Here is a 12,834-nt window from a genome sequence, read left to right as displayed (position 1 = left end):
CTACCAGCTGAACAGGTTCAGGAAGTTTTGGAACCCGTCTTCTCCAAGGAAGTCAAAGGAACCTTGAGACGAGCCGAGGTGGACAAGAAGGAGGACGAGCAGGACGATAGCCAGCAGCGGTATCAGCAGGTTCCAGCCGGCAGCCAGGATGTTGTACCACTTGGCCTTGTCTGAGCACTCCTGGGCCATCTGCAGATTCCCTAGAGTTTTCTGGTCCCTGGCCTGCAAATATGCATGTACGTATAGAAATACTTCCATTAATCTGTTAAAACAATGCAGGAGCACTTCAGTTTATTAAATGTGGTAACACAGTTTGAAATATTCAAGCTTTGTGTCAACTGCATGAGGAGAAAAGATCCCAGAAGACTGTAAATGGTGCAAAGATGATGGCAAACACAAAATTATGATTTAGATCATTGCAGTTTATCCCAGTTCAGATTCAAAGCAGACTAATGCTTTGAGTGATATGAAGTTTGGCTAAGTATAACTCTTACCTTTTTACTGAAATTTTCCCCAGCACTCTCTAATTTCTCATGAACACATGCCCATTAAGAAGATGCCAATTACGCCATTTTTAACTCCCCACACAGCAAGTCACTGTCTTTAATTTCAGTGCTGAGTAAATAGTAGGCCTATGATTCAGAGCAGCACCCCAAAGAGGCAGAAAAAAAGACTTAAACAACGGGTGTACATACCCTTTTGTGGTGAACTTTTTAGTAACCTTTTTTTTCAGGTAGTCTACAAAGTACTTAACATTTTCAAGGAGGTTTCAGCTGTTTTTTTTTTTTTTTATGTGAAAAGCTATGGCTTCGGTTTGAATTTCTGTGTTTCCATAACCCCATTCCTGTGGTGTGGATACATGCTAAGTTTTTACTGTGTGCCATCTGATCAGGGACTAAAAGTTTCTCTGATGCTGCAACTGAATAAGCGTATCCCATTTCCACTCTGTGTGAGATTTATATATTCTCCAGAGAACTTAAATTACTCTTAATTAACTCAAATTAATGATTTTTCTTGGATTGGAATCAACCAAAAAAGTAGGGGGTCCAGTGGTTTTGAACCATATCAACACCAACATGTGTTGCAGTTATTACTGAAGTATTTGCAAAATCATGTGTGTTGTTTAAAACTATGAGAGCCAATTCTATGTTTCCACCTTTTGTGCATCACCTCCAAACCATTTGATGCTCATAGCGGCATTCTTGCCAGCATGGGTAAGATCTAAGATGTAAAGTTGTTTCCATTTTCCAAGCAAATGTACTTTTATTGTACTTTTGTTGAGTTGTTGAGAAAAGTAATTATTAAGACTTTCATTTGGATTAATAGACAATGTAAAAATCTGTCTAAAACATGTAAAAACTAGAGTTTTCTATTTCCATATGTTTCCATGTCAAAAAAGTGCACTTTTGAGAGCAATCCAAACTAAAAGTTTCACGTGTAACAAAAGTTCAAAAGTACTGGAGCTCACCTTGATAGAGTAGATGAGCGCCATGAAGCCCAGGCAGCAGAAGTTAACGTACAGGGTGTTGCATAGTGACCAGATCAGATAATCCCGGGGAGCAGTCTTCCCCGTGTTGCCCATGTTCACCACGGTGGACCCAGCCGGCTTGCGAGCAGACTTGCAGTTGGTGAGGGGGGTGCAGTCAGAAGGAAAGTTGTAGGAATGATTATCCATGGTTACTGTCTAAAGTGGAGGAGATAGGTAGCTTTAAGGACCTGCTAGACCTTTCAGATGTCTGTACTATCTTTTTTGGAAGTGGTGCCCCCACTAGTGCATGAGGATTTTAAAGGCTTGTAAAGAGGGAGGCGGCTGGGAGAGGATGCTTGGGCAGGGTCCTTTAATACACAGCAGGTCTGTCATTATGTGGCCAACCCATAGAGACTGAAATAGAGACGCAGCTAAGAAAATGACAAAAAGTTACAAGAGAAGATTGAAAAATCTTCCGCCAAAGTGTCCCAGAGTTACGTTTTCTTAAAAGTCTTCAAGGTGGCCTTGAAGAGATGACTGAATGTGTTGAGAGTATGCCAAAAGTTCCAACTCTCTTACAACATGACATTTAAGAAGATACATTTAGAGACAAAAAAAATCAATACTTTTAGTTTTTATATAGTCATAAATACATGAGTAATAAAGGTCTCCAGCTTTGCAGCTCTGCATATCTCTTCACTGGAGTACATAAGAAAGAGCACAAAACATCTATTCAGACCTTGTTCCACTGGTAAAGCTGGTGTGTTTAAAATGTTTATTATTTGTTTTTAACTCTTAAATTGTCCCAGTTCAGGCTGTGGTTCGACAGTTATCAGTACAGACAAGAAGGCCATGAACTGGTAACATGGGTGTAGTCTCCCACCCATTGAAGATATTTGCATCATCTGCTGCAGGAGCAGGATCTCTTAGATTATAAAAGAGCTAATCCACACTTTATTTAAAGAGTTTGCTCCTCGATTCTTCAAAAGAGGGCTGTGTGACATCAGGGCTGAACATAGCAGCTGAAGTCCAGCTTCTTCCATGAAGTTGTGAGATTCATCAACACATTTCTAACACACACAAACTCCTGTGCTGCTTTTTCTGTGCAATAATTGCTCTTATTTGTTTCTATTTCAATTAGTTATCCAGTCATTGAGATACAAAGTTTGTTCTTTCATGTTAAAATGTTACAACAAAAAATAAAGCAGCCTATCAGCTGTTGGTAATTGCAAAAGAAGGATATGGGAACAAGTCTTCAATTGCTATTTTATTGTGCAACAATCTGTTTTACTTTTAAAACTCATCTTACAGTCCAACTTATTTCTTTTTGATTGATTTTGAGACACTAATTTAATTTGTTTTATTGGTTTTATTGTGGAATTGTTTGTATTGTGTTATAAAATATTTTATAAATAGTGTAGAGACAAGAGCTAAACACAATTTACTATTATTACCTTCAGAAAAGTGGTAAAACTGTGTTATTCTAGGACTATGAATTTAGTTGATAAATCAAATCAAAATATGTCCATAAATAGGTAAATAATTATCATTAATGCACATGCATGTATTTATCTAAGTTATTTAGATGAAACCAAAATGTGTAAATCATACAAAACTGCAATTTATAGACAGACCAAAGTAACTAAAATATGGAATTCTTGAAGTCAACACCATGCCAGAGGACAATGCACTGCAGTCATGTCTTCCCTCTTAAGGAATGAGGAAGTATGGTTATCTTGGGTGAACATAGGTCATCTCCTTCACAGGCACCAAATTTGAAATAGTAGTCAGAAGTAATCCAACACTGAGTATTCTATCAAGTTAAGGCTAAAATATGTGATTTGTGGAAGTAGCTAATGCAATCTCAAAGTGATATTTACTGATTTCACTTCCAGAAATGAAAGCATCCTGAAGCTCCACACGGAATAGTAACTAAAGTCATACACGTTTGATATCACACTAAAACACATAGTCAACAATACACACACAGACTAACTCTTGCATTTACATTTAGACATGCAGAAACATGCAATGATTTTGTTGTTGGATAAAATTTATTAATGAAAATCTTTTATTTATTTATTTTTATTCCTTGTTTTCATTGAGATACCTGTTTTCTCATAAATCTGCAACATGAGTATGGTCAGAAATCAATGACATTTTGTTGCATGCTGTTGCCAGGAGACAACAAACTAATTTACAGTAAAGTGGGAGGTGTGGGGGATACATTTCATTACTGATTTAATTGCAAGGACCCCAAAGCTACCTCCAAAAAATTGTGTTGAACGATATATGTATAGTATTATTATATTCACCAAAGGAGTAAAACTCATGCCTGAAGGGGTTAACACATAAGGCTGTAAGATTACATTTGCCGATGGGCAGCACAATGTGATCTTCTCACATGACACTTGACAACCCACATGTGCTGCCTGGAAACACTCACTTCCTCTGTAAATCCTGTTCAATCTGCCAAATGACACTCCAACCCTCACCTCTTACATCCACACCACTTTCACCATCCAAACACATTAATCTTTTCCTTTATTAATAATGTAATCATCTGAATGAGACAAGTTTCTAGCCCTAACACCTGACAGCTCTAGGGACATGATCAGTCTGCTTTCTTTGAACATAATCTTAACAGATAAATTTACTTTATTCATAGTTAATCTAACAACTATGGATGATTTAGGCTACTGTGTAGATCCCAGGAAAATGAGACTTGGACAATTCTATTTTAGCTCTCTGTCCTCTAAGTGATCACTATTAAACAAATTTGATTAAAATGTGTTAAAACAGACTAACATCAGTTTGGTAGGGGGATTTCCAGGAGAGGATAAGTAAAAGCCATTAAGGCAAATTCAGGTTTTCAACTCAATTCAATGGAATATTGTCACCTGACTGCTTTGCAATGTTTTGTCTGGATTTTTTATCTTCTCATCTGTATACAGGCTTGATTATATCTGTGAAATAAGTCTGCAAATTTGCATTTAGTACAGTTTTGTGTTGTGTATAAGGTGTTATTGTTGTTGAGGTGTTAATTATGCTGTGGAGAGGGATGATGTTAGGCAAACAGATTTATTTCTCTGTGGAGCCATAAGCACACCAACGGCTGAGAAGTATGTTGTTTCTCATCAACCTTAGGTCCTTGCTGGACAAGACCTTGGCCTCAGTATGTAGATGGGCAGATTAAAGGAAAAGTTGGTTAAACTTCCACCAATGCTCAGCTGGATAGTGGTAGAGCAAAGATTTATTTAAAGTTAAGGGCCTTGTATGGGCCCTTAAAGGGGCCCTATTTTCATTAGCCATTCATTTGTAGCCTACAGTTTGCCACGGTTTGAGACTTTTACTTATCTACAAAGAGTCGAACCACCATTGACTGGACACAGACATCTCAGTGGGCCATTTAGATTTAATCAGGAGCCAGAAAACCTCCGGTTCCACCCCTGTATTCCCCCATGCAGAGGTAAGAAGAGAAAATCATTGACAGGATGCGTGTTAGGAAAGTTTCTTTTTGAAGCCGCTTCACAGTCTTAGGTGGGTCAGCCAAAAAACTGCCCGAAGAATTATTTATTTTCATCTAATCTCAAACTAACTTTTTGTATCTTCTCCTTATTGTTAACAGAGCAAAGAATCCTCCCTGTTTGGAGAAATTGAACAGAATATATGAATACTTGATAGTTCTTCCATGTCAAGTCTTTGGTCAGATGCATCTCCAAGTGTTATTTTACTGTATGTTGGTGCCATTGTCTTATGTTTAAACAAATAATCTGTCAAATATTGCCACACAGTTTGAAAAAAAACCCATCAGCTTGAATGAGCTAGTTGGTGATAGGGCTGGTTAACTTTCCCTCTTATGTACAGAAGCTGTTATAACACTGTGAGGATAACATCCTAAAACAGCAGTTCTCTTTCCTGCTTCTAAAAGAAACCAGGAAAACCCTGGTTAACCACACACAGACCCAAACACCTCACTGCAGATTTAGCAACAAAACTGCAGCAACATCGATTTCAGAGCTGAAGCAATCTCAGCAGGACAACAACTTCAAAGTTTGCTTCTCTCTGCCAGCAAGCGGGTTTTAGAATTATGAATGTCACATTAGTACACGTATCTAAACTGTGATCTTCAGTAGAAACCTTTAGTCATGACTCATGTTGTTATACTGCATACAAGATGTAGTCGCTCATTCAGTCGCTGCATGGGCTACATTACAAGATAAAGTGAATCACTCCACCTGATGGATATTTGGCATCATTGCATCTGGTCTACCCGTTCCTGATGCATTTAAAGGCTGTACTGCTTTGAAAAATTCCCACCATACATCCCATTGGACGACTGTAAAGTATGTAAAAAAGGGATTAAGACATATATCTTCATGTAAACATTTTGTTATTTGACTTATTTCTTGGTCAAACAATCATGCACTGAAACAATCATGTTACAAAACTTAGGACCCTAATTTACTTCATGTACATTTTGATACACAATGTGCATAATATATGTAATAAATGCCACCAAAAATACTTTTCTGTGCATTAACTAATAAACATAAAAAGTCAGAAATGACTTCTATTAAGCAGAATTGTTTGGAAAACTATAATCATAAGAACTATACCTAGAACTGAACAACAAATTAGGTTAGAAATTCATATTATTTAACATGAAGATTTACTCCTCAGACCAGGTGACAGCAAGGCTTATTTACTGATGAACTTTTATTGCTGTAACTCCTGTTATAGATTACATTTTATTTATTTTTTCATCCATTCTTCTGCTCTTTGCTCTTCATTGATTATGAAGCACTAAAAATGAAAAACTAGGATAAAAAAAATGTAAATTATGTGATTTAGTTGGGACAATCATTATCAGTTTTGTGAACATAATCACAACGTGGTTTTGAAAATTTGCAGAGCATTTCAAAAGCTGACGTGGAGCTGAAGCCAAAGGAAGTTTATATTTCTTGAAATTCAGGGTAAAGAGTCTCTGCAGGCTTGGGGTTGGCTGACAGCAAAAGCCTGTGTATATTTGTCAAAAAAAATCAAGGGCAGGAGACAGCATCCCCATCTTTTTTATTCTTTTGTTGTTAAAATCTTCTTTTCAGGTCAGTGGTTATGTCATGTTGTTGAAGCTACACTCTATGGCATGCACATGGCCATACCATAGAGTGCAGTCACAGTCTTTTAGCTACAGGCTTGAGATAAGGTCACTCACCTTTATACTTTTCTGGTGTCAAGCTGTCAGGCAACATTTGCTTGAACATGTTAATGTACTTTAATGTCTGCCTGCTTGCTTGGATCCTACATGATTTTGAACAAAGCTAAATCCTGTGCAAATAATATGAATCCCTATCCAATGATTACAATTTGCTGGGAGATGAAGCGCGAGAAATGTTTAAACAAGGTCATATTCTGTGAAACATGGATTCAGCAGTGGAATGTCAACTATTTCCTTCCAAACCTCATTTAGATTCAGGTTTTCTTATGTCATTAAAAAAAAAACCACTTTGTGTCTTTTGTAATTTAAAAATGTTTAATATTCCTCATAGATCAGTGGTATTTCCATATTAGTTATCAAATATCAAAACCTACAACCATAAAATACAACATCAACTTTGTCGTTTGTCGTTTGATTGAGCTAACCAGAATAATGTCAGGGAGGACTGAAATAGCGTTATGAATTTGACAAGGATATGACCATTTTCCAGAAATTTTAAGAATTATTTCAGTTCATTGTAACTGACAGGAGTTGAGCCTAATATTTGTTTCTTAAATAACTGTTTTATCTGAAAACCAGGGATAATCTCAATCTCTAATTCCGAATGTACAAATGTACCAGGAAGATGCTTATCAGAACTGTTCTCACTATTGTAAAAGTTATTCAAGAAAGCTTGCAGGCTTTTTTGATTTTTTGCCTCAGGTAATTTTGTATTTATTTATAATCAAAGTCCAAATGTTTTAAAAGATTCTCAAACAATTCTCTAAAGTAATTCCAAATAAAGACTGAAGAACACCTTTGACTTGCGTTTAACTTGTTTCCTAATGGCACATATTAACAAATTCTAACTCCAGTTTACCAGTTCAAACTGTCATCTGAATTTACTCAACAGCTCAAGTTCTAGGATAAATTTAGAATTTTTCCAATTCATTGTCTCGTGACAATCTAAATGCATTTGCATAGAAATTCTTCCACATAGTGACAAATCAGCAAGAAAAAATGTCTTTGCAGTCATACACAAAAGTCCTACAAGTTTGTCTAAAGTTCAATATGTAGTTTTAATTTAACAATTACATTTTTCACAATGAAATCCTCTCCAGTAAAAGGCTGTAACTAGCAGGTACTACACATGGATCAGAAGTTATGCTCCAATGATAGTATCTGTATTTTTAATATTGTGTAGAACAAAACTGCATAGATCTTGCCTTTAGGGTTCAGTGACTTATTTTCTTTTAGTCACGTCCAAATTCTTTCAAACAGAACCAACACAATAACAGAGAATTGGCATATTAAACATAAAGAAAAGAGTAAAACTTAGCTAGCAGAGGATGGTTTCGATCCATCGACCTCTGGGTTATGGGCCCAGCACGCTTCCGCTGCGCCACTCTGCTTGCGGCACACCTATGCGCAAAATCAATAGATTGAGATTACATACGCCGGGACTTTACATTTGATTTCACGTAATTTTTGTGGTCTGTCTGTTGTATTACCTATGGATTTTGTTATATTTTCAGGAAATCCTACATATATATTTATATAAGAAAGAAAAAGTTAGATTTAGATTTTGGTGGTTATTATCCGGATCACCCGAATCATCACGAGCCACTCCTCAAATCAGACTCGTCACCCCAAGATGTAATCAATATATGAACATATTTCATATTTATTTAGCCGATTTGTATACTCATTTTTAGGCTCTTAAAAATAGTAAGCAATTGTTTCTTTTTCTTTTATTGTAAGCAAACGTATTGTGAGTAATTCAATCTGTCTCTAGTTCTGATGCTGCCTTGGCACACCAGAGCAAAGAACAACACACTGCTAACCTATAGAATATAACCAACATGTTGATGGACATGTTGAAAAACCAGCGCCTCAGAAAACTGTTTGCACAAGGCCTCCAGATCAGTCTACATGGACTTCCAGGAAGTTATTTTCTTCCAGATCACCACTAGAGGGAAATGAAGCCCAAGATGTCAGTAGGCTTGTTTTCCTGAGCAACTTGCTAACTTCAGAAGGGACATTTTACACCACCTCCCTCAGGGAAACACTTCAGCTGTGTGAGATCAAGGACCACAGACAGTCAAACTGTTTTTATTTTTCATCAGACCGTCAAACGCCTAAACAACATTAAAATCTGACTCACTACTGTTTACTGTACTTCACATCCACACACCTTTTTATTTTTCTACTCATTTCTTATTGTTGTTTTAATCTTTTCATTATCACATTCTGGAGTGTGCAAACAAAAAAATTTCATTGCATAGTGTTAATCTGTGCATATGACGATGACTCTCTTGAATCATGAATCTTGAAAACAGTTTAGATGCAAGGTTAAGTATGCCCTTTGTGAAATGGAGCTTTGTGATGGCATGTCATTTGGATCTATTATCCAAAAAAGATTAAAATTTTGAAGTGGGAAAATACCTCTCAGGTTCTCTGCCATCTACCTTGTACCTCAACTTTAATACAGCCAAGCAGAAAAAAGCATGGAAAATCAGCTCAAATGTTATTTGCAAGTGAAACTTTAGTCAGACAAGAAAGGATTTACAGCGTTGGTTACCATATGAATTTTAAATTTTAACTTGACACTGAACAAGTCTGAAATGAGAGGTGAAGAAAAATAAAATGTCTTTCTTTGAGATAGAATCTTATGGGATGCCAACATTAGTTTGTCTTAATTCTTCTCCTTTTAATGCATTTCTTAGTATTTGTATTTGACCTGGCTGTAATGCCTTTAATGTTTAATGTAAAGCACTTTGCAGTCGAACATGACTGAAAACTTGAGACTGTAAGATTTTTATTTTGGTGCAAAAGTAATCATTTTGATTCTGCATTTCTTTTTGCTCTGCAAATGTTTTAGTTGCTGAAATTCGGCACAACACTTTGAGCAAGTATGAAAAATAGTCTGTCATGAAAAAAGTCAATCATGAAAAAGTCACTGTATGGTAGGCGAGAGCTTTCTATAGCTGACAGATGATGTAAGCAATCAGCGAGCAGTCATGTGTCACTCGCCAGATGCCGTTATCTGACAACATGGAGCAGCCTGTATCCTGGATGGATTTATCTGGCTGTGCTGCTCCCCATTTAGTAAAGGTCAGAGGTCGACTCTTCATGTCAGCCTCAAAATTCCCCTCTGCCTTTTTGTTGTTGATATTGATCCAGGCAATTTTATCAGTTTCACCCCACAGCTGAGTCAGCTTGCTGTTCTCCTCCTCAGTCTGGGGCAGAGCCAGCTCGAGGCCTTGTTGGGAGCAGAAGTCGACGGCCCTGGAGAACGAGCCTTTATCCTTGTTGGAAACAAAGTATTTCTGACCAACCTTCCGCACAAAGTAAAAGTTTATAGCTGAAAAAGGAAAACAAGATGTTGTGAATGAGTGCAAAGTAAATTATCAAATAAAACATAAAATATTTAGTCACACTGCAGAACTTTAGCCTCCTATTGACTGATAAATTAGCATCCATCTTACATCCTTCCTGACCTGTAAGACCTCTCTAGCCAGCAAAAAAAAAATCTTACAATGACTTTTATTTAGTCCTTTTCTCTATTTTAATCTCCTTGCATTTATTTGCTGAATCACTGATGTTGCGTGTTCAAAACACCCACTTCCTCATTATACCGTGAAGCAAAACATCACGTCGCATCCTGGATGTAAAAGTTGTATAATGCCATTTCTCAGCCTCTTGAAATGCACATGATAGGTGACACTGTGTCATTAAACATATTATGGATTCGTTGCAGGATGAATGAATGCAGCTGATGTCAGTGAACCGTTAACTATAAGTAGAATATCACTTTCTACTGAGGTAAGAACTGTTTTCAAAAAGTCAGATGGTGTCATGATAACTGCAAGTTTTTATTAATATTTCTGGTAGGTTTTCTAAATCAACCATTTTAAATTGTGACATAATGTTAGTTATTTCTAGGCTTTGGACATACACTAGTTTTCTTTTTTGACTCTGTGACATTAATATTTTGTCTAATTATTTTAACTTTTTCACCAAAAAGTTGTGAAATTCATTGCATCAGAGTTCTGGGCTGAACTTCTTCAGAGGATTTTTAAATATTTCACCCATAGCAGACAGAGTGTGAGAATTTGTGGCATTCTTGTTAATCATCGAAGAAAAAATAGCGCTCTGGCCTTGCATAGTTCAATCATACTTTTGCAGGCTTTGTTTGTACAGTTTATAATGAATTTGAAGTTTTCTTTTCTTCCACTTACATTCAGCTTTTCTGCATTCTCTTTAGGTTTACAACCATACTGGTAAGTTAAGCGATTAGATCCATTCATTACAGAAGTTGATTGCTTTTGATTCCTTTTTTTTCTAACTGACACAGGGATTCTATACTGGATCAAGGCTCAGGCTTGGTCTCAGAACAGCGGTCACTCATAGGTCTATTTCAGCAGGGACCCTGGCATGTTGTCTTTGGTTTGAATTCTGCTGCTGCACTGTGAATGTCCTACACATCTTCCTGGGCTCTGCTCTGCCAGATGATCCAATAGGTGGATGGAAAGGGGGAGGTGAGGTCGCCTTTTGATTGATTTTGTTGGCTGGGGTCCGGACTGGGATAGAGACATCCTTTGGACACCTTGGCTGATGTGACGAAGGGGGTCCACTGAGGGATGAGAGGTGGGGGTCGTTCCCCCCTCTGCTGTGTCCTTCGCTCTTATGTTTACCTCATGTTTGGGTTTGCCCTTTAAAGTCTTGAACCTACTTACCCAGCTCTAACTTAGCAGTGGTCTTCTTTAATAATTCAAGATCCCGTTCAACAGAACCAAAGATATCTGTGTTGAACAGAAGAAATTCAATCACCAAAATGAATCCAGATACTGTTTTCAAATGTAAATTCTGTACAAATGAGTATTTTTCATTTTCTTAATTAAAAAAAAAAAAAAAAAAAAAAGCACCTTACAAAGTAACTACATTTCAAGACTTCATAAAAAAGTTCCAGTAAAAACATAGATTTTTGTGAATTACACCATACCATTTACTGGTAATAATGTTTGCCTTAAACTTTGTACAGGTTATATTAATATGAAAAACAGGATTTAAACAAAACCTTTTCCTTCACTAATTTGAAAAGTTGATCATTAAATATATTCTTGCCACATCCAACAGTAATGACCTTGTCCACACATGATAACTGGCCCAGGTGATCCAGGTTGTCCAGTATTTCCAGTATTTCCAACTATTCCTTGTATTCCCATTTTTCCTGGTCTTCCTGTGTAAGAAAAAGAATCAGAATCAGCTATCTAGTCATTTATAAAGCTGAATTAGGTTCATGCTGTCTTTGCCCTGTACTTGCACAGGAATTGATGTAACATCCAACATTCACACAAAAGTTGACAGTGGTTAACGCTAAGCCCAACCCTAAGCACTTTTAATAGTTAAAAAACAAATATTTAGTGACTAATCAAAAGAAACCACAGACAGATTTCTATTCCAAAAAAGGAAAAGAGCATTGGTTGAATCTAGATGTCCAAAAGACTTGACACAGGAACACAGGACACTAACAAAATGAACCAGCAAACAGAACTGCAACCAAGGGCTATAAATACAGAGGAACAAAACGAGACACAGGTGAAATTGATGAACTAACTGAGACCAGGGGTACTTAACAGAAAAAACAAAACAGTAAACAAGACACAAAAAGGAACTAAGCAGGGAAAACTACAAAATTAGTTAGGAAACCAAAACCAAGAAACATAACAAAACCCCCATCCCCCTCTAAAAGGCCGGCCTCCCGATGGCCCAAAAGAAAACAGCCAAAGACGGGTGGGCGGAGGGGGCCCGGAGGAGGGACCAGGGAAAACACAAAGTCCAGGGATACTGGGCCAGGGGAAAAGTCCAGAAAACCTAGCTCAGGGGGAAAGCCTGGAAGACAGCCGGGAGTCCGCATGGACAGCATGCTTGACCCCGTCTGTGCAAGAGGCGGACCTGGATTTGGAGGACGGCTGGGAGGCTGGGAAGACGGGGCCAGGCATGGTTCAGGAGGATGGCAGGGAGGCAGACTCATATCCGGAGGACGGCTGGGAGGACGGGACGACGGGAGCAGGCTGGTCTCTGAAGGACGGCAAGGAGCCCAAGACAGTAAAAGTCAGGGAGGCAGGTTCCCCCAGATGGACCAACAAAGACGGACCCCCAAGGC

General features: G+C 37.7%; 1 protein-coding gene across 1 annotated transcript; it reads right to left on the bottom strand.

Moving 5' to 3' along the window:
- ifitm5 (interferon induced transmembrane protein 5) lies at positions 1-1,675 on the bottom strand (the record flags this gene model as incomplete). Its single annotated transcript, XM_079250974.1, has 2 exons — positions 1-222; positions 1,469-1,675. 2 exons carry the CDS (start codon positions 1,673-1,675, stop codon positions 1-3), a joined length of 429 nt encoding a protein of 142 aa, XP_079107100.1.
- Between the last annotated feature and the right edge of the window lie 11,159 nt (positions 1,676-12,834).

This window comes from Telmatherina bonti (assembly GCF_933228915.1).
Source record: "Telmatherina bonti genome assembly, chromosome: 2".
Taxonomy (NCBI): Eukaryota; Metazoa; Chordata; class Actinopteri; order Atheriniformes; family Telmatherinidae; genus Telmatherina; species Telmatherina bonti.
The sequence above is the reverse complement of the archived record's forward strand: the minus strand, read 5'-3'. Positions and strand labels throughout refer to the sequence as shown.